Below are 23,185 nucleotides of genomic sequence, written 5' to 3'. Positions count from 1 at the left end.
AATTAGGTTTTCTCTGTCACTCTTGTGATGTCATCTGACCTTGACCTGCATTTCAAATTGCTGAGAAGTTAGCAAGCTGACTTTTACACTAGCCACATCAGAAATAATTGAATAAAAATAGAGTTATTGAGGTTGAGATTTTTTTCGTTTATTAGAAAAGTACTATGTCTTGTTCATAACAAGGCCAAATGTTTATATAATGTTCATTTAAAATATATCAAAAGGAAACAAAATAATAAAACCCACAGAAAACCCAAAAACATCTTGCTTACTAAAACATCTCTTGATTTATAAATATCATAGTTTAGTTTGTACAATATCAGTAACAGTGGAAAGTTCCCAATCATCTCATTCCCAAGTGCTTGACTGATTTATAACTTACCAACAATTTTCTTATTTCAGAGAATTCCAAAAACATTTTACCTAGGACTAAACTGGAATAAAACTTCATGGTTGATAGCTTTTATCACTTAAATGGGTATTGATTTGGATAACTCATAATCTTGAGCGTATCTTTAGATTTACTTTTTATCCTGAATTTATTTTTGTTAGTAAGATTTAGAAATTCCAATTTATTTTGTGCTTTATACGACATAGAAAAAAACACATTGTCTTTCCTGTACAAAGTCCACTCTTCAAAATAGACTCCAGAAGAAAACATAGAGGCTTATGACTTAGGTTCAACATAGGCACAATCCTAAATATTATTCAGATGAGTCTCATCTAAATAATTGCTCACCTAATATGATAATCACCTGTTAAGAAGCAGTCTCTTAAATGTCACTGTTGGAATCTAAACAATAGATACACAGGTGTTCACTGTAAACTTGTTTCAATTTTTCTGTATTTTTGAAAATGTTCATAATACCATCTTGTGGGGGGGAACTCTTTTTGACATGGCAAGTATCCTAAATATTTACTCTGAAACAGGTCTTATATGCTCTATCAAGTTTATATTTTACACATCCCTAATTCGGCTCATTCTGGACTATTCCAGGACTGATTGCCCTACTAAGGCATGCTTATTTTTTCTTTATGTGTATAAGAAGGATTCAAAGGGACCATTTGTCCGTTTAAATGTTGTAAGCAGTACTGATATGTTTTATTGAGAAAAAGCTTACTACCATAGGTTACAGAGATATTTTTTCTGAGGTAAGATTCTTTCTGGTTTGCAAGCTTTTGTAAGGAGGCACCAGGACCCATCTCTGTACCCCTGTTCATGAAGCCCTTATTTAGACCCACACTGGGCTGAAATAGGAACTTCCGTACAAATGTATCTCTCCTGTGCTCTTTCCACTCTAACAGAAGGGTGAGAATTGACTGGTTGAGGCCAAATATTTCCCCCAGGCCAGTGTTACAAACTAGCATTTCACCAAAAATATCTCACTGGATTTGTTTTTAATGTTGATGATCTGAAAAATCATCTTCTTGGGTTGTTTGTTTGTTTGTTTGTTTTTTAGAGATAAGGTCTCACTCTGTCAGCCAGGCTGGAGTGCTGGAGTTCAGTGGCACAATCACAACTCGCTACAGCCTCGATTTCCCAGGTTCAAGTGTTCCTCCCACTCCGGCTTCCCAATTAGCTAGGACCCCAGGCATGCACCACCATGCCTGGCTAACTTGTCTCTTTTTTGTAGAGATGGGATCTAGCCATGTTTCCCAGGCTGGTTTCCAACTCCTGGGCTCAAGATACCTGTCCGCCTTCGCTTCCCAAAGTGCTGGGATTACAGGCATGAGCTTCATACCTGATCACCTTCTTCTTAATTATATACATTTTTTTCTTAAATGTATATAATTAAAATGTTATTTTTTATTTCTATAAATATTTTCTATTCCTTCTTTTCTTGTTGCCCTGATACTTTAAATAAATGTAAGCCCAGTCAAATTTTTTATTACCCTTGAGTTTCAGTTTTTGGTTCATTCAGCTCTAAGTTCTCTTTGGGCATGAATCGTGTTTACCAATGACTACTAGCAGGCAGCTGGCATAGCCTGGGGGCACGTAGGAGATGCTAAACATGCATTTGTGGGTAGAAGGAAGGAGGGAAGGAAGGGAAGGAAGGAGGGAGGGAGGGAAAGAAGGAAGGGAGGGAGGGAGGGAGGAAGGAAGGAAGGAAGGAAGGAAGGAAGGAAGGAGGGAGGGAGGGAGGGAGGGAGGGAAGGGAAGGGAAGGGGAGGGGAGGGGAGGGAAGGGGAGGGAGGGAGGGGGGAGGGAGGGAGGGAAGGGAAGGGAAGGAAGGAGGGAGGGAGGGAAGGAGGGAAGGAAGGAAGGAAGGAAGGAAGGAAGGAAGGAAGGAAGGAGGGAGGGAAAGAAGGGAAGGGAAGGAAGGAAGGAAGGGAAGGAAGGAGGGAAGGAAGGAAGGAAGGAGGGAAGGAGGGAGGGAAAGAAGGGAAGGGAAGGGAAGGAAGGAAGGAAGGAAGGAAGGAAGGAAGGAAGGAAGGAAGGAAGGAAGGAAAGAGGGAGGGAGGGAAAGAAGGGAAGGGAAGGAAGGAAGGAGGGAAAGAAGGAAGGGAAGGAGGGAGGGAAAGAAGGGAAGGGAAGGAAGGAAGGAGGGAAGGAAGGAAGGAGGGAAGGAGGGAGAGAAAGAAGGGAAGGAAAGAAGGAAGGAGGGAAGGAAGGAGGGAAGGAAGGAAGAAGGGAAGGAGAGAAGGAAGGAGGGAAGGAAGGAAGAAGGGAAGGAGAGAAGGAAAGAAGTGAAGGGAAGGAAGGAGGGAGGGAAGGAAGGGAAGGGAAGGAAGGAAGGAGGGAAGGAGGGAGGGAAGGAAGGGAAGGGAAGGAAGGAAGGAAGGAGGGAAGGAGGGAGGGAAGGAAGGGAAGGGAAGGGAAGGGAAGGGAGGAAGTAAAGAAGGAAGGGAAGCTGGTTGGTTTGATTAGCTGTTGAACAAAATTCCATGTAGAAAGTAGCTTCCTAGTCTGTATCTTTCAGCTGTGTTTATTTCGAAGCATTGTGTGTTTTTGTTAGGGTCACTTATAGAATATTTAGAAGAATGATTGCTGCCTCATGCATTTCACCATCCAGTGCCCTGGTGAGCCTTAAAAACCCATAGTTATAATTTTGTTTCTTTGACCAAAGTTTGTTTTATTTTCAAATATAAGTTCAATCCCTTAAGACTCATTTATAGCGTATATATCAAACAAAAATAAGTCAAATTTAACTCAGAATTTTGCCATAAATGATTTTACTGAATATCATCTGACCAATGAAATAACAATTATGTGTTCTGAAATTACTTCTACATTTTTAAGGTGGTAAATTTAACAAAAAAAAAATCTCTAATATAAAAATGGCTTATTCTCTAAAATTTAGAGGTAAGCTAAAGTTTTCACCGAGTCCATTATTTATCACTTTCCAAACTTGGAAAAGTCACTTAACTCCACTGAACCAGTAGAAATAAAATTAGTGGTAACATTGAAAGCAAAAACCAGAACCAGTCCTATTGCCTTATTAATAATAGCCTAATTGTGTAAATGACTGTTACAAATTTCTTACCTGGTCCTGAGAGAGCTAGTATGTGGCACCCTAAGGTTTATATATTCTGTTACAAAACAAAAACAACAACAATAAGCTGTTTTCTTTTGCTGTTACTGAAACATCCGGATTTCTATTGTAGCCCCTAGCACATTGTTACCTTTGGTTGGATGGACTGAAAAGTGTTGTGATTTTTCTCCTATGTAGAATATTCAGAGGAAAAGTGCAGGGCAGTGCACAATGCATACAAACACTGACAGGATCACTTTTCCTTAAGCCGAACTATACTCTAGGACTTCTCTCTCTCTAGTTACCACAGTTGAACCCACTCAGCCCCTACTTACAGCCTCAGTCCCACCCCAGGCTCACAGGCCAATTTTGTCCCTAGAATTAGGAATTGAAAGATCTAGGGTAAGCCAGGCACAATGGAGACACGATTTAGAGATAAGCAAAACTGACTTGGACTCACATGTCTGTCATATATTACCTCTGTGGTTTTAGCCAAGTTCCTTAACCTCTCTGAGTCTCAGATTTCTCATCTATAAAGTGGTGATAATAATGTCTGCTCGTGAGTTGGAAGATTAAGTGACATTATGTAGATCTTATACCTGACACCAATTGCTTTTCCTGTGAAAGTTCAAAACTTCCCTTATGATTTAATTCTTCAAGGAAGGGGACCTGACCTTTTCCATTCCTGTATTTACTTATATTCTAGGCATGTACTGGTTAACCTATAGGTTTTGCAATTAAGAGGGACCTCAATTTTGACCTCAGATCTGCTACTCATTGGCTGTATGATCATAGGGGCAAGTTACTTCAACTTCGTAAACCTTCATTTCCTCAGTGGTGATACAGAATAAAAATAACATAAAGCACATAGATAAATTATTGTGAGGATAATATAATATATATTATAGCCTAAAATTCTGTGCAGAGTCTTCAGAATGCTTTCATGTAAGTTACCCTATTCAGTCCTCTCAAAAGCTCTTTGCAATGGCTCTCTCTCAAAAGAGAACCAAATGGATAAGACATTATAACTCAGCAAGGTCAATAAACACCACAGAATAAACACCAAATAAGTGGATGATATCATCATAGTAAAATGAGGAATTAGAAAAGTTACCCTGACATTATGGTAATGTTTGGTTCACAAACTCATTCAGTGCACAGCAAGTGTCCAAGTAAGGAAGGGGTCTGAGGATGACAGGTACTCAGGAATGGGAAAGTTTATGACTGTTGGCTCCAACAAATGGATAACCAGATTTAACAAGATATTGAACAGTCATAGAAAAAAATCCACAGCACCAAAATTTAGCACGTGAGATTTTTATTTAGGGATTCTTGGTATTGGGGGTCTTTTTTTTTTTTCTCTCAAGGGAGTGATTTTGTTTCTCGGCCTAGCAATTTCATCACTGCTTTTGCTTATTTGTAAGCATAATTCTAAAAAGTCAGAAGAAGCCATTTCTTTCCTTATTTGGTGTGTGGTCAACAATAAGGGTAGCATGAATTGGAGTCAGTGTTGCAAATGGTTTCCCAATTAAACAACCTGTCTCTAGGATCCCATAAGTTTTCAAAAAACAAATAGAAATATTTCTGTATTTAGGAGAAGCTTACAGTTTTGAACAATCGAGAAATTCCATCACCTAGTTTTAGTAAAATTTCTTGCCACCTAATTTTTTTAGATCTTGTAAACAAAGTTCATAGAGTGTTTTAATGCTGCAAATAAAACATTAACATTTCTTCACATGATTAACCTTCAAAATATAACAGCTAATATTTTATTCTTACACACATGCGATATATAGATTTCAAATAGAGAAAAATGTTATCTATCAAAACTGAAGACTGATATTGTTTTTGAAACTGATAAAATGGTATGCCTACTTACCATGCTCATGAAGTAACCAACTGGCAATTTTTAGAACTTGAAAATGTTTCTAACAGTATAAAAATAGTTTTCCTACCTCTCCCAAAAGCTTACAAACATCAGTAGTATGTGCCTAAAATTTTGTGCAGTTTTCAGAATGTTTTTATATAAATTACTTTATTCAGCCCTCTCAAAAACTCTTTGCAGTGGCTCTCAAATGAGAACCAAATGGGTAAGATACTGAAACTCAGCAAGGTCAGGCAACGATTTTCAAGGTCACATGGCAAGTCGTGGCATAACTGTAACTCTAATCTCTAATCTCCTATGCAAGTGCTGCCCTGAAGATTTGCCCAATGGTGTTTTGATTAAAAAGTTAATCAATTGATCAAATAGGAAAATGAAACTAAATAAGCCCTACCTGAATTACCTGTTGTGAATTTTCTGCCCCTATTTAGGCACATATAAGAATATAATGTAAGTGGTCCATCTTGTTTTTAAGATGCCCTGAAAATATTGGTTTGTCAATTTATTAAACCAACATAATTGTGTTGTTTATGTCTCTAGACTATTTGCTAAGCACTGAGCACCCAGATGAAAAGCAGACGTAATCCATGTTCTTATAGTGTTTAGATCTATCAGGGGAGCCAGACACTGAATAAGTCTTTACTAATGTGATGACACTGACAAAGAGGAAGTGCAGAGTGCAGTGGAGACATCACCTGGTGTGGGGAGGCAGGGAAGACTTCCGGAGGAAGTGAATTTCAAGATGTAATCCTATATCCACCACTCTTTCACTCACCAGTCAATAGCTAAGTAGGATTTTTATTTAAGACTGCATTCATGAATAGAATATTAAACAGAAAGAATTTTTATGACCTTTAAAATTTTCATATGCAGAGAATTGAACAAGACAATTACAGACACCAGAAGACTTTTACACACTTGTTCGAAAATTGTGTTAAATTCTTTATTTCAAGTGATTAGTCTACATTGATTTCAAGATTTTTAAAGAATTTGAGTCTAGAAATATTTTTTGAATAGTTAGAAAAATATCTTAGGAACTTGTCAATCATTTAGTAGATACTCAATAAACATAAAATTTATTTTATTTTCCTTCTATTTCTTCCTCCGTGATATCTTTCCTTCAACCCCATTTATCCAAGTATTCAGAAGGAGCTTTGTTAGTTTAGTGAATAGAAAAGCTTGATTTAGTTATTTTCCAAATTGCTAAAAAAATTCCTAAACATAATGTAGATGGAAACCTTAAGTGTCTAGTAAAACATTTTGATTCACAATCCGTAGTTGTATTGATTTTTTATCATTATGTTTAAGCATGCCTCTTATTGATTGTTTTAGTCTATATCCTGATTTTAGCTCTTTAATTATAATTTGTGTCTGTTTGTGTCCTGGGTCATATATGAGTAATGAATGCAATTGTAGACGCTTAAAGCACAGAGCATGCTTTCCCAGTGTTCTTCAGACCATGAGGTTCCTTCAATTATGTTAATGTTTTACTGTTGCCAAATCTTAAAATAATTGTCTCCCATTTCAGAACATGGATTAATTGACTTTTCAATCAAGTAGGCTCATATAAGGTTCAGAATGAATATTTGAAAGCAATTCAAAGAAAATTCTAGTATTATTTTGCAACACTTCATTTGGAGAAATAACTTACAGTTGATTATGATAAGTAATGTAATAAAAAATGTTTTTTACATTTACTTGTACTGAATGGACATTAGTTTTAAGGAGTACACAAGTCCCGTTGTCAAACTGCCTTTTGTCACACTCTTTTGCAATCTATCACTCTGAAGATAGAATTACGACGACACCCTCATCAGAAGTAGATGGTAAATAACAGTCTGTTATTTGCTTCCACGTTAACTTCTGCTGGCTTTGAGTCTGTAACCAGAGACTATTTCAAAATACAGCACTCTCCTGAAACCCACTATCTGCCTGCTCTGGTTTCCTGAAGCAATGTCTTTCAACCTAACGCAACCCCACTGATATAACTGTTTATTTCTCTGAAGTTCAGTTCAACCCTCTTCCCTCCGTATGCCTGTTAACTAGAGAATTGATGTGCAAGTAATTGAATACCTGTGTGGATTGTTTAAATTATCCCACTCTCAAATTTGAGAGTTTCATTTTTATTCATAGTAGCTGTCTCCTATAAAGGAAATTCTGAGTTTCTGTGTCAGACACCGAAACCCAAATTTGCCATTTGTAACATCTGGAATCTTGGAACCAAAATCCCAGAAATATTCAAGAGACAAAAGAGATGCCTTATTTAGAGCTCTGCAGAACATAAGAGCTAAGTTATTGGCAAGAGATGGGCACTTTGCTGATACTTTAGGGGGTTTAGGACTTACATGGATAACAATTGGATGGGAGCAATGTTTAGATTTCCGAATCCGGTTTCCCTGGGACATATAAAATTAGTTTGCACAACTTGTAAACAATAAATTGTCCCAGGGATGGAACATCTCTCCTTGCTCTTCAATCGTGCTTTTACTAAAATTCATCTGGAAAAATAAACACTTAATAAATGACAGTAATTAGAATGTTCAAAAGATGTCTTCTTTGTTATTTTCTACTCTTTGATACCCATGAAGTAAAAATTATAAACAGCTTATTGTAATATAAATGCTAGTAAAGATTCATCCTAGAAAATCATTGTATTTAATTTTTTATTTTTTCCAAATGTCTAAATTCTCCTGTCTGTGAAATATTAGCCAGTTCTTAAAAACAATATTGATACTTATATTTGAAATCAAGGCTTAATTTTGCTCACAATTAATCTCAGAAATAAGTAGCTTATTTCTATGACCTTACTGAGGCCTGGTAACCTAAGCGGGATTATGTGTAACTGTGTGGAAGAAATGAAAAGGAGGCGGTAAGTAATTATTTAAGAAAAAGTAACATTAATGTTGGCAGACACTTCTTGTGTCTGTAACTGATTTCACACTGGGAAAATGAAGCAGAGTTTCGATTTTCCTGTTCATAATTTCACATTTACAGTTCCATTGTTTTTATCTTGCTTAACTGTTCTAGATGTCTGCCTTTACGAAGCAGGGGGGAAAGAAGGAAATGTTTTTGACAATAATGAAAACGACAAGATTGGTTCTCCTTCCTTGTACATTTTTAGAAATAGTTGAACATTCCCTAGCAGATTCATTCTAGATTATTCGTATGTCCGTATAGTTTATCAATTAGATATCCATTAATTTAATATCCTTTAAAAAATGTAAATTGGTAAGCAAAGGCAGTTAATTATTTGTGAAAATGTGTGCTGCTGGCTGTAGCCTGAATAGAAAGATGACGTTTTTCTTGCTATCAGTAAAATTGGGATAACAATGAAAATATTTTTCTGCTTCCAAAGTCATATACATAGACTGTAGCTTTTATTACAAATCAGTGACGCTGTTTCACCTACAAAATTTTAAACACCACTGGACAAAATGAGAGCTTTGTGTTGCCTGGAGGGTGAAAAAAGTCCATCTTTGCCAGCAACATCCCTTCCACTCTTAGGCTTGTCTTCGTGGCCTCCCTCCCCCTCCCTTTCAAGCCACCCCACCCCACCAGCTCTTTACACAGATTCCTCCCCTCTTCACACAGATCGCCAGTTATCTTACACTGTCTGGCTTTAGTCTCAGATTAAGACATTCTACTAAGCAGCAAGTCGTTCAGCTCAGTGCTAACTCTGCCAGGAATGTGTGTATTTCCTAAGAGCTGCCCAAAATGGAAATTAAATAGTTTGAAAGAATTAAATGATAATGGTAGCATTTCAGGCACCAGAAGGGCAGATTGGCATCAGTATAAGCACCTTTTCAGTCCTTCTTTGAGAACACCAGGAAAGTAGCTACGTGTTTTGCCCATGCGAAATTTGGATCGCTATACAAAAGCAAAAAGACAGTTTGTGAAGTATTACAGTATTGCAAGTTGATTCAGAGAGAATGTGTTGTGTTTATTTTTGAACTCTGTGCTCCTCCAAGGTTGCTGCTGTTCAGGGCAGTTCTCACTCACCCACTTTCTTTGAGTTCATGTGTCTGATAAGGAAGAGGTGAAACTGTAAAAATGTTTCCTATTACTCATCTCCAAAGCTGATATGAAACCTGTAGCATTCTTAAGAACCCCTGGTGTGCTGGATGCTGTTGTGAAAATAAGCATAATGTTTAATGTCTTGAGCTTTTACTGAAATTATATGAATATGCAAGACTCCCTTGGTGTACAAGAGACAGATAGAGCTTTAGGGGTCTGAAAATTTGCAGATATGGTGATGTTCACTGAGCTCAACTATTGGTCAATTTTGTCCGGTTCAGAGAGGGTTAAATTCTCTCTTGGACACTTGAAGCCTCTCTAATCTTATCCTGGAGAAGTGGTGCTCTCCCTTGGTTTACAGTTGAGGTTACCCGCGGGGCAGTGTTTGGACACGGACTGATGAAATTATGCTGCATTGTTAACATTGAATACCACTCAGTGGTGAGGACCGATGACGGCACTAGGGTCCTTTGACTCCATGGGTACAATATCTTGAAATAGATGCTTTCCCAAAATGTCCTGGACTCATAAAACATGTGAAGGATTCTATTTGGCTTTCATCATTTATTTAATTTGAAAGAAAGTTGTTTTAACGGATTTATCAGAGTTAAGAAATGTTTCTAGGGAATAGAAAATGGACAAGATAATTGATCTTTGTTGTCAAAGTCATGCATTGTAATTCACTCTCTAACTCCTTGAGGGAAAAGCTGCCAAAAGCTCTGAAAGTGATCTGCCTGTTTTTCTCACACTGACTTGTAGAGAGGCACTGGTATTTTCAAGACGACTAAATCCTGTTTACATCCTGTGGAAGGTTGACTAAGAATGATATCCATCTCTTTTTAAGAGAAGTTGAAATAAGGAAAATTATAGTTGGCAGTTAGCTGTGTGAAATTTAGTAATCTTTTTCAGATGACCCAGTCATAGGCATGTATTTACTTTTTAAAAAGTTTTAATAAAGCCCTCTGGGTTTACAGTTTTTAAAGTTCACACTGATACAAAGGTTTACCCACTTCAATTACACCTTTCATTGTGTGTGCATGCATGTGTGCATGCATGTGTGTGTGTGTTGTGCTTTTCAGGAGTGGCATGTGACTATGCTGTTTAATCGGGGCTATATTTAAAAACAAATTTTCTAGGGAGTGTTTCTCACATTAATTATGAGATAAGGCCTGAGTGAAGCAAGCTCTGTTGCAAAGGCCAAGTGTCATGCAGCAGGAAGTCCTGGCCATCCCTTCCAGCCCTGCCTCAGCCAGCCTGCCACCTCTCTGTCAGCGCATACTACTGCACAAAGGAAATGCCCTCACTCAGCTACAAGTGCCTCCTGCTCCTGCTCCCTGCGGGGCCTCAGGGCCCCAGGGCCCAGCACCAGCTCTGACTTCTTGTGGTTCCTGTGGATCTTGGCATCGTCCTTACAAATGGCTTTTGTTTGGGATCCTCTGGGAGCCACAGTGCCAGGACCGTCTACAGGAGCCAAATCAAGATTGCGTTTCTCAAAGTCCTACAGGTATTGCTCTTTTCCTTTTGTAGCTAGGAAGAACTGCTTAACTGCCTTAGGCCCCTTGCAAATAAGCCTTTGCCCTATGTTGACCTTCTAACTCCTAATGCTGGTTAATTTGACAATATATGAAATAAGAGCCAAGAAGATGATGCAGAAGTTGAAGAAAGTTGACCAACTTTAAAAGCTAATTCTGAGAGTTAAATGGCAAACTTAACAAAGCATTCATATTACTGCCACCTGAAAAACAGTGTGTTAACTTGTCTAATGGCTTCATATAGTCAACCTAAATGTTAGGGAAGGGTAAACCAACAACAAGAACACTACAGTATTCTTTATAAGTGTTTCAGGGCACATCCACATGAAAAAATTGAAACTAATGCTGTTTCAGGTAGTAATTCAGTGTTAATCTTGCCCAGCAGAATTAGATGCCATGAAGTCAAACTAAATATTTTAATAATCTTTTGTTTCTGGAAATAATATTAAAAATCTTGACCTCATGACTTCACTAAACTGTCAATTACTGTTTTACAAGAAAATCAGCTTATTTTAACCAAGTAACTGGAAAAAAAAAGAAGACACTTTAAAAAATCTTGGATTTCCTTCTCATTTGAGTATTCTAGGTATTAATAAAGAGAAGATTGATTATTCTTTATTATTGTTTATAAATAAAAGCTTTTTTTTGTTTTCTATTGATTAAAATTTATAGCACTGAAAGGTATCTATTTAATCAATAGTAAATAGAAGTGACATTGTTTGCAAAATTTTGGATATAAGGTCTCTCTTATTTAGACCAAATATAGCACATCTGGAAGCTGCCAGGCCTATGTAGAAATGTACATTAACACAGGATTAAAATGTGTTCTGATTTTCCTGCATAGAAAACATTCAAAATTTGAATTAAAATGATTTATAAGGATTATTTGCTTTAGACAGTAAAGAAGACAATGTCCTTGGAACTTTTAGGAAACTATAAAATCAGAGAAATCAAATTAAAAAATTTGTTATAACAATGCAAAAGCAAACTTTGGCAAGAGATAAATATAATTTTTATTTGAAAAGAAATTAACGATTTATTACGTTAGTTTGTAATAGCTATAAAATTTGGTTGAAAATTTGAAATTATATGCCTACTATGTGCTTTGCATTCTGTCGAATGTGATTCTCATGTTTATTATATGCTAAATCGTACATTCAGAACTTAACATCAATTATTTGCTAACTGTACTGTGCATATTTCCAATTTATGGTGGCTTCTAGGCTCTCTTCATCACTGAGATCTGATCACAAGCTCCTTAATATCATAAATCTCCAACTGCTGAATAAAGTAAAAGCAGTAGCTTGATGGACTAAAGAATTTGAGAAATCTCATGAAATGCAAAGTTTAAGCTCTACTCTCAGTTTGGCAAAGATATTTTTATCTGAGGTGTTATGGTATGATAAAAATTTAAAGCTATATGATAAATATATTTTTTCAAGGTTCCTTTGGTCAAGTTCTGGCCCTTTCCAAAATATAAGCATTAGCAGCTAAGGATAACTTTTTCATGTATTTGAATACCTCACATCTGTAATTTTAACAAACTTAATTTGTAACAAGTTTAAGAGGTAAGGATGACATCTCAAATATCCATCATGAGCCCATTTCCTTTGGAAGCTTCAGAGACTTAGTCCTTCCTTTATTTCCTCTTAATCTGAATATACAATTTCCCACATAATAGTTAATTTTTTATATGTGCTGTTTTCACTGTTTGGAGGTTCTAGTTTATCTTTCCAGTTGCACTGCAAACTCTTTGAGGTTTGAAGCTTCTTTATATACAGCAAGAATGCCAGTAATGTCTATTTGATAAAGCATCCTGTTACCCTTTCTTATTTGGCATCACCCCATAATGCTTTATTGGCATAACCAACTTGATATGATCATATCTATCATAAGTTGAATTGAGTGGAAGGGTTAGGGAGGTAGGAAGGCAGTTGGCCACTGGCTCTCGCATTTCTGCAGGTCCCTCACTCATCCAAAGGAGATTATGCATTCAGCCACAACAATCTACTGACAATAATGCAAAAAGGTACTTATTATATAACTTAAAATTTTTATCATACCATAATACCTCAGATGCACCATGAGTCACTATATATATATACAGACACATATACACACCACACACAGGCACATGCACGCACAGTTAAATGCTATAATTATCTTCTGAAGAACATAGTTTTATTGCATAGCATTCTTGGAATTAAAGGTGTTAAACTATTTGATGTAAACATGTAAAATATCTCATAATGTCACAGCCTTGTTTTTGCATTTCTTAATTTTAAAAAATATACAAAATCCTTAAATGGCGCAAGTAACTTAAGCTTATCTTGACCTTTAAGAGGCTTTGGATATGATTCCATTATTGAAGCAACTGAAAGAACTGGACATTAGACAACATTTCTTCACTGAATTTCTCCCATATTTTTTATGAGCAATATTTTATATCTTGTAAAATCTTCAAATGTGCCTATTGTAGTGTCATTTTTCTTTGACTCTCAAATGGATAATAATGCATGATACTGGGGGTACACTTAGCTTTAAGCTGGAATATTTTTATTTGGCATGGCTTTCGCTCCCTGGTAACATTCAGGCTAATGGAAAGCCAAGTCTGTAAGATATGAAATTCAATTAGTGTCTGATTTGTTAAAGTAATAGCAAATCATATACATTTAATGAGTGTTGACTCTTGAGAAATACAATCTTAAACAGTTTACAATGCTCAAAATAGATCTGAAAGTTTTTCAGCTGTGACAGTTTTTTGTCTTATGTGGTTGAAGTAGATTTTTATTAAAAAACAAAAATGATTAATATATAGCTTATTAATTTTGGTTTGAGGCAGAAAGAGGGATTGAAAGAGAAAAGAAGAGGGAGAGGGAAGGAAAGGCAGGAGAGGGGAGTGGAGCAGGGCCGTGGGGAGAGGAGTGAGGAACAGAAAAAGAGAGAAAGCAGAGGATTACGTAATAAGGAAGCTACTTTTTCTCTGTGAACCCAGAAGAGAGTGCCAACCGTGTTTTCAGTAATGGGATCAGTGTTAGCATTAGGGCACTGCTTACAAAGATGAGTACTATTTTTGAGGGCAAGGTGCTGATTTATCTGCCTAGGTTCTGGCACATGTGTTTAAAGATTCACCTAATTACGTTAGAGCAACGCGCCCCCAAGTATTATAGAGAAGAAAGAGGAGAGTGATGTGCTCATGTTAAATTTGAGAAAACAATGTATATAAGTTTATATTGGTTGTTTAAATATAGTACCTAAAAAATGATGGGGAAAAAACTACCTGGGAAGTAAGGAAAGAATCAAGGAGCAAATATTTAGCAAGCGTGTGGACCCTGACAACTCCAATAAGAGAACACTAGGGAATTTTGTATTTTAAAATACATTGTTGTTTAAAACTACAGTAGTGTTCAAGGAAACTTTAAATAGAAAATTACTCTTCTTGAGATGATTCTGTCTTCCAAAGAGAACAAATCACAAAACATTTCCTGCTTTCTGTCTTCTTAAAAAGGGATGTTAAAAGGAACATTTTACCTGATGAGTATAGGGTAGGTACTACGTAAATAGAAGAGAAAGTCAATCAGAGTACATTTGAATGTAGGGCAGAGATTATTCCATAGCATTCCACAGACCAGAAACAGGAAGTGTCTTCTAGTTTTCTTGCCCTTTATAGTAATAGGGGTCAGGGGATAGAAATTCTCAGAAAATCTCCAAATCTCATTTTTGCCAATTGTTTCAACATCTTTTCCTTCCCAGCATTTTAGCAGAGCTACCAAACAGGTGATTAATTAAGTACGTATGTGCATGCTTATACCTGATGTAGAAGGTCTAATGAGTAAATTTGTTTGATATGACATAGACTGAACAGTAGAAGGAAGGAGGAATGACAATCACATCAATAAACAAAGGTACAAATGATATCTGGGCTATGAAAAGATAAAGCAATATTTGCTCAAATAAGAAGATCTAGATATCCCTAAATTATCCCCTGTATTCTTAGGAAGTAAAGATCAAATCTGCAACTTTGATCTGGAAATTGTATAGTAGCAGGTATGAGCAGGGATCATAGGAGAGTGTGGTCTCATAGCTACTCTTGGCCACTTCCAAAACCTAAGTGGTAGCACATCAGTGATTGCCCAACCAAACTGCACAATTCCCATGAGAAAAAGCTGTCTGGAACCCACATCTTAGAAAGGGAGTGAGCGCCACCTGAATCAATACACTAGGACATAACTTTCTGCATACCCCAAGAATACCTCCTGTTGCATAGCACTTTTTAGTTTTCAAAGCTTTTCAGATGTAACAGATCTGACAACTGTTGTTTTTAGTGTGCCACAGCTCATCTCACTTAATGCTTTAGGGTAAGTGAAAAGGATGGATGTAATTATTATCAAATAGGAGAAGAACAATTGGAGGTTCAGGGACTAGAGACCACACACATATGTGGTTAGAAAGTCCAAAGTAGGCCCGCGGGGCCGGGTGCGATGGCGGCGGTGGCTGCACGGCAGCTGGGGCTGCGGGCGGCGGGGCTGGGACGGGCCCCTGCCAGCGCCGCTTGGAGGAGCGTCCTCGGGGTCTCCCCGTGCCCAGATGTGGCAGTTCTGCAGCAGAAGCATCTGCCACAAAAGCGCAAGATGACTCCTTTCTTCAGTGGGTCCTGCTCCTCATCCCTGTGACTGCCTTTGGCTTGGGCACATGGCAGGTCCAACGTCGGAAGTGGAAGCTGAACCTGATTGCAGAGTTGGAGTCTAGAGTTCTGGCTGAGCCTGTCCCTCTACCAGCAGACCCAATGGAACTGAAAAATATGGAGTATAGACCAATGAAAGTCAAGGGGTGCTTTGACCACTCCAAGGAGCTGTATATGATGCCCCGGACCATGGTGGACCCTGCCCGGGAGGCCTGGGAGGCTGGCCGCATCTCCTCCTCAACTCAGAGTGGGGCCTATGTGGTCACTCCCTTCCACTGCACCGACCTGGGAGAGCACAGTCCCTGGAGGACCCATTGGAGGGCAAACCAGAGTTACTCTGAGGAACGAGCATCTGCAGTACATCGTCACCTGGTGTGGACTCTCTGCAGCTACATCATATCTGTGGTTTAAGATATTCCTACGTGGGACACCTGGTGTGTAACAGATCAGCTGCTAAAGCCCTGTCCCTGAATAATGAAGTAAAAAGACTGCCTTTATGCTGGATCATGTGGTATAAAGTTCTGGCCTTCTACCTTAAAAAAAAGAAAGTCCAAAGTAAGAACAATAGAGCTAGTCTGTATCGGACACTTACTATGCACCAGGAAGCATTCCCAATCCCATACATGCATTAGCTCATGCATGTCATCCTCCAAAACAGCCTTGGGAAGTGGATCTAGCATTACCTTTATCTTACAAATGAGGAAACCAGGCAGAGCAAGTTTAAGAAACCTGCACTGGTATGAATTCTGGAAGTCTGTGTTAGAACCGGGACTGCTGGTCACTCTCCCACCTCCAGCTTCCTGACCAGATCCTATTAGCACACAAGGAAAAAATTCCGTAATGACAGGTATTATTCTAACAGATGTACTATCTTCTCTACTTAGCTCTGAATCTTTCTCTGAAGACAGAACACCATGTGATTTGTTATAGAATAGGGCTTAGTAATCAGTTAAAATATAAACTTATTAAATAATATCTAAACTGTCCTCTAACCTAATTGATGTTGGTTTAAAAGAATGCTAAGCAAAAGCATCAAAATAAAAATATTTTTATGTTAAAAAAAAGAAAAAGGAAAATGAATCAGTGATTTTATATTGTCTGCTTCTGCCCCCTCCTGGGTTTTGCTTCATGGGCTTCCATCTGGCTCATTTCATCTGGCCAAAAACATTGGTCATGTGGTTGTATTTTACTGCCAAAATATTACTCCTTGGCCAGCTGTTCAGAGGAGCCAGAAGATTCTCTGAGCTAGAGAGGTCAACTTCATCCTGTGTCATGTCTATTTATTCTACTGGCATAGTCTTGACTATTAAACTAGGCTTCTTAATGATATTTCAAATTGTGAGTAATGTTGGCTAAATTGACAATGAAAAAATAATTAGTGTATAGGCAACATTTATACCTAAGAATAACAATACTGCTAACAACCATTGCATATTGTCGGAAGAGGTAGCATGGTGTAGGAGGAGAACTTTGGCTCTACAGCCAAACAGACCAAGCTCCAGTGCCAACTCTGCTGCTTTCTTGATTGGGCAGTTTTTCCTAACGTCTCTGAGCCATTTCCATGTACATAAATAGAAAATAAAAATATCTACTTCATAAGGCCATTGTGCAGATTAGATGAAAGCGTGTACATGAGTGCAGGACTACCTACCACCCCTTTCATAGCATTTCCAAGTCTTCACTAACATTTCACAAATTTTATAAAGCTTCTTTTGTGAAATACATTTTCAGATAAACTGTCATCATTGGTACCTCTGTTGGTCACAGAATAGTACAGTAGAGCTGCGTTATAAATGGTTACCTTATAAGCAACTTGCACATACAACCCAGACTCACCTTAGAAAGGTAGTGTGCAGGAATGATTGACTGTTGGCTAGCTCTACAGTCACACTGCTGCTGAGGTTCACATTTTCACATTATCGCTTGTAGCTATGAGACTTTGGAAAAGTTACTTCATGTGCCTCAGTTTCCTTATTTGTAAAATGGGGTGTTGTGAGGATTAGGTGTGTTAGCCATGTAAAGTGCCTGGCACATAGACAACACTAAAATAAATTTCAGCTATTATTAATAATAGAATGTAAGCTCCACATGGCAGCAATTTTTTTGTCCTTTTTTCCACCTTTGTATAGCCAATGCCTGGAAGAGTGTCTGGTACATAGTAGGTGCTTGGCGTATATGTATTAAATGAATGAACCTATTAGCAAATGTGTTCCAATTCATGGCAAGTGTAAGGACACTGTGCTTCCTTTAGCCACATTCATGGGAACAGGGGGTTAGAGATGAAGGAACCTGATGGTTCATTTGTTCAAACTCATTTGTCTTACATTGAAGAGCTTGAAGATCCTGAAAGGCCCCAGGGTCATGCAGCTTGATAGTGGCCTGGCCAGAGCTAGAACCCTAGCTCTGTGTGCTTCTGTGAAAATCTTTGTTCCATTGTCCCACCCCCGACTTCAGTATATATGCCATCTAATTCAATGCCTTCAGTAAGGCAGCAAAAAGAATGAATGATTTGGAGCACACTTCTTGCAGACAGGAGAGAGTATGAGTCATAATTGGGCAATGACCATGGAAGGACAGGTTTCTGAATAATAGACTTATCCAAGTAAAATTATGCTCGGACATTTTACTTACAAGTCTAAAAGTCACTTGCTACAACAGCTACAATAGGATTCTTGTAGGGAAGTACCACTTTGTAAACAACAGTTTTGTAGAATGCGTTATATGCATTTTTTTCAAAATTGAAGGAAAGCTCCATCTCTAACATTCAAAAGAATCTGTTCAATTATCAATGTAGACTAGAAACAGGTAGAGACGGGAAATACAGTTTGAGTGTTTTCTGTCTTACCATGACAGCGCATGGAACAACCACAGGCAGAAAGATTACAAACTCTGCAATAAATATAAAGGTATTGATTTTATAAGGTAGCCTACAGGCTATGGACCAGCACAGAGCTCTGTCAAATGTGCTGCCAGGAGATGTACAAAAAAATCAAGGTGACTAAAGAAGAAGAGACACTCCCCACTGCCAAGGGTTTAGAATCATGCTGTGGGTATTTCTGATCATCAGTGTGAGAATGGTTTTCACTGTTGTTAAAACCATACCATTTCTGAATGTGTAATAGGTATGAATGTTTATGCTTAAATAGTAGTTTGTAAAATTTATACTGTTTATTTTCATAATGTTGATTTTATGATTTTCAACGAGTGCATTTTTGTCTTTAAGTCATGAAGTGGTTGAGCCCCCATCAAGTGATTTTAAGAGACGGTACCTTGACTGAGCAGCTGAATCAAGGCCTGTCTGATCTGGGCAGAGCAAATAAGGAATACTTCTCATGAAGGAGGAAGCATTCAATTCCATACACTTTACCTTGGTACTCCTTGTTCTGGAGCCCTCAGCATCTATCATGTTCTTTGCCACAGTCATATACCCACCTTCTATCTTGGCTCTCCCTCCTCCTAACTTCCATTACTTTTTCTACCTTTGAACTATAATTGACAAGCCTTTTTGACTTTGACAAGGGGCTGAAGAGAGGTGTCTGATTTTCCATAAGGCTGGGTTATATAAGTGCACAGAGTTGAATCAGAGCAAAAGAAAATTCCATTGGCAAAGGAAGAGTACTATATGGTACTTTAAAACTTGTCCGATTGTATTATTTTATTTATTTATTTTAGAGGCAGGATCTCGCTCTGTCATCTAGGCTGGAGTATGGTGGCATCATTATCACTCATTGCAGCCTCAAACTCCTAGGCTCAAGGGATTCTCCAGTCACAGCCTGCTGGGTAGCTAGGACTACAGGCGCACCCTACCATTCCTGGCTTAAAAACAAATTTTTTTTTTAGGGTCTGTTTTGCCCAGGTTTGTCTCAAACTCTTGGCCTCAAGTTATCCTCCCACCTCAGCCTCCTAAATGCTGGGATTACAGGCATGAGCCATGTTACACGGCTCAAATTATATAATTCATTAGCTGGTAATAGTGTAAATTTGGAAGAAAAAAACTAAAATGATAAAGAGGAAAGATGGATTTGTGAATAGAGTAAATATATATTACTGTAATTATGTTAAGCCAATCAAATGCAAAAGACAGTTCAAAGATAACAAGTATGTAAGTCACATTCCAAAAAAAAAAAAAGAAAGAAAAGAAAAGAAAAGGAAAGCTTTGAAGTGAAACTTTGAAAAGATAAGTTTTGTGGTGAGCTAAAGAAATAAACTCTATAAAAACAAAACCCTAAAATTATTATAACAATGAATTAAACATTCAAATATGAACAGAACAGAATGTAAAAGATCATTCAGGCGGTAAATGTTCACAACCAGCTCTCCATGGGGGAGGGGGGAGGTCACTATTTGTAGTAACTGCTTATTTCTGTGCAAAAAAATTCTCTCACCCGCCCATTTCAAACTGCAGAGGTCACTAAATGTGGAGTTGGCAAGAGATACATAGTACTATATACGGTGTTTCTATCATATAGATACAATAGACATAAATTGCCCCCAAAACGTAATAATAGTAAAATGTAACCAAATCATTCAGAGGTTATGAGTTTTGAATACTTATTTCCATTGTTTTTAACGTAATTTAATTATAATTAACAATTTTTATGTAATTTAATTTTTAATAACTGTTGGGTATTAACAACTGACTTATAAATACTCCTAAAAATGTAACAGGATGTAGTGAGGGACAAAATGGATGTGGTCTCTGCTTTCATCAAGTTTACATTCTGGTAGAGGAAGAGAGAAAATTAGTTAACAATAAATAAAATAAATAGAGACTGAGATGAGAAGTTCTGCTTGGGGAAGCCAGGGAAGCCTTTTTAAAGAAATTGATAATTTATTTGCATATAAGTTCAAACATCTGTGCGTTCCGTACATCTGTGAGTACATTTGTAGTTCTAGCCATGAAACTCAGAATTGCACAACGTCAGTGGAACCATATAAATATTGACCTCATTACTGACTTGTTTTCAGTCTCTAGTCTCTTGAGTGAATTTGCCTTTGCTTCTCTGTTACTATAAAAATACAATGAGGGAAAGTAAAACAAGGAAGAAGATGAAAAGATGTAGGGGAAGGAGGAGCAGTTTACAATATACTTTCTATTACATTGTTTCACACTATCTCAAAAATTTTTATACATAGAAAATACTAAAGCAAAGAAAATTGGAAGTTAAAAATCAATAGCAGTAGTAATAGCCCTATAGTAGGAACCTTGTTTTGTTTGAAATATCTGTCCGTGACTGCCTACAAAACATAACCATCATAAGCTAAGAGTAATTATGAGATTACTTTTTTATTTTCAAAGAAATAATACAAATTTTAAATCTTGAATTAAAAGGAAAGCTAGCCGGATGAAACTTTTCCAACACACAAAGTTTTAGGATAGTGCCCATAAATATTATGCTTCTAATGCTTGTCACTTGATCCGGTTTTGGCAATTAACTTGCCTTTAATTGATTTGTGGATTACCCACTGGAAGTTGCTATGGATAAAGGAATGTAGTGGCAGAGTTTGTTTATATAGGGTAACAAAATAGACTGGTTGGGAGGAGGGGTTTAACTGCAAAATATCCTTGATTTTCAGGAATTTTTCTTTTCACATAATGGCAGTGTTTAGACAAAGAATGGAAAATTAGATGAATCTGATTAATGTTCTCATCCAAACGGAAGATTTATGTCCTGTTTAAGAATCACATTAATTTGATGACGTAAGTACATTCTCTAGTGAAAGAGTGGCCACTTGAGTAGAGGAAAAAAACAAGCAAAAAAACTCCTTCTGCCATCTTCAGGTTGTACCTGATGAAAAGCTTTTATTTGTGGGTTCTATGAAGTATCACTGCCCTGATCTCAGATGAACTAAAAGATGAAAACATTTCATTACTCAAATAATTGTTTATCTCACATCTTAACTGGTTCTAGAAAAGGACTATATATTTTCCATCCTAACTTTCCTCAGTTTCTTTTTATAAAGTTCAAAATGCCTTGAGTAGAGGTGTTCAGGAGGTTCTTAGTGGCACTGCCACTCACTGGTGGGGACGTTTTTGTTCTCTGTCCTCCCATGTAGAAGATGACAAGGATAGCTTTGTACAACTTCTGTTGTATGCGCTGCTTTTCAACCCCTTGGATGAGATACTCAGGGACAAGGAACATCAGGTTTTTTCCTGAAAGCAAATCCATATAAACTGAAACAACATAAACCTTAGGGAGGTCTGACACACCAAAATGCCAAGAAAGGAAAGAAGAAATTATTATCAGTGGGGGAAACAAATTATCCTGTATTTTGGAGTGAATTTAAAAGGCTTGTTGTTTGTTTTAACACTATACGACTTAAAAAAAAAAAAAAAAAAAAGTCTTCCAGTCTTGCCTTCCTCATGTTGGATGGAATGGAAAGGATTCTCTTTCTTTGCTGTTTATATATAACCCTTAGCACTCTACAAGGATCTAATTGGTATAAAATAATGGGTGTGAATGTGCCACTAAGTGAGAAAAAATACTTAGCCATTTTTACTCATATAACCAACATCTAGATCAAAATCAAACCCCTTTATGCTTCTTTCCAGTCACTATGCACCCAAAGATAACCACTAACTGACTTCCAATAGCATAGATTTGACTACTTTTAAATTTTATATGAATGAAATTGTACAATGTAAACTCTTATTTCAGTCAATATTGTGTTTATGGGATTCATTCATATTGTTTTGTGCATTCTTCATTCTCATTGTGTTAATATTGCACCAAGTGGATATGCTACAATTTACTTACTCATTCTATTGTTGATGGATAGTCATGTATTCCAGTTTTAGGCCATTATGAATTAGAGCTGTAATGAACATTACTGGATATATCACTTGGTAAACAAATGTACATGTAGTGTTGCAGGGTTTTGTGCATACATGTGGGTTTGGGTATATCCCAAGGGGTAGGATTTCTGGGTCGAAGGTTGTGCCTTTAACTTTAGATATTGCCAAATGTGTTTCCAAACTGCTTGCCATATTTATGTCGCCACCAAAGTGATGTTTCAGTTCTCTACATTTTTACCAAAGTATAGGTCATCCGTTTTCAATGATGGCATCTTAATAAATGTTTGCCTAGTAATAACGATGTCATCATGCCTTTTATGTATGCGGGTTGGGTCTTTTAATCTTTAAGACCTGTTTTTCCAGGAATAGTGTGGGTAACAGTGAGCCATTCACACTCTGTCTGTTTCTCCTCTTGATGAATACTATGTAACTGTGAAATAAGTGACTAAAATAAGAAACAATCTGATATGCAGAAATAGAGTTTTCCCTGTTTGGTCCATATGCAGCTTAAATATGTGATGTTATTCTACATTTTATCCAGATTCATTTTTCAAACGAATAGTAATCATTGTTAGCAAAAACCAATAAATAATCTTTTATTCTGTTTGAAAATTTCCATCTCCTACTTTGAGTTCTTGCTGTATATCCTGTGCTCACTTTAAATCAGGTTTTCCTTCCCATATATTATTTCTTGGAAAATATGTTTTGGACTTTTCCTAAACCACCTTAACCTGTTGAAAAAACATTAGTAAATGCATAGCCAATGTAAGGCATGCTAAAATAAATGTGTATTGCTTTTTCAAG

At 37.2% G+C, this 23,185-nt stretch overlaps 1 protein-coding gene and 1 pseudogene across 8 annotated transcripts in view; both read left to right on the top strand.

Annotated features, from left to right (window-relative positions):
* The window catches only part of PDE4D (phosphodiesterase 4D), a 1,577,486-nt gene that overhangs the window by 1,174,141 nt on the left and 380,160 nt on the right, over positions 1 to 23,185 (top strand). The window contains exon 1 of one of the 7 annotated variants that reach the window (XM_001101097.5): positions 10,557 to 10,873. The exons of the other annotated variants lie outside the window; for them this stretch is intronic. Within the exon in view, the coding sequence (XP_001101097.3) occupies positions 10,785 to 10,873 (89 nt within the window). The 5' untranslated portion in view covers positions 10,557 to 10,784. Of the gene's footprint in view, positions 1 to 10,556; positions 10,874 to 23,185 lie in introns of those variants that run through there. 7 annotated transcript variants of the gene reach the window in all.
* Positions 15,364 to 23,185, top strand: part of LOC144341432 (surfeit locus protein 1 pseudogene) — a 33,283-nt pseudogene continuing 25,461 nt past the window's right edge. Inside the window, exon 1 of the transcript XR_013418353.1 lies at positions 15,364 to 23,185. This exon is cut by the window's right edge and continues 25,461 nt beyond it. The product of XR_013418353.1 is annotated as a surfeit locus protein 1 pseudogene (transcript).

Source organism: Macaca mulatta, chromosome 6, assembly GCF_049350105.2.
Source record: "Macaca mulatta isolate MMU2019108-1 chromosome 6, T2T-MMU8v2.0, whole genome shotgun sequence".
Lineage (NCBI taxonomy): Eukaryota > Metazoa > Chordata > Mammalia > Primates > Cercopithecidae > Macaca > Macaca mulatta.
This window is presented reverse-complemented; position numbering and strand designations above follow the sequence as displayed.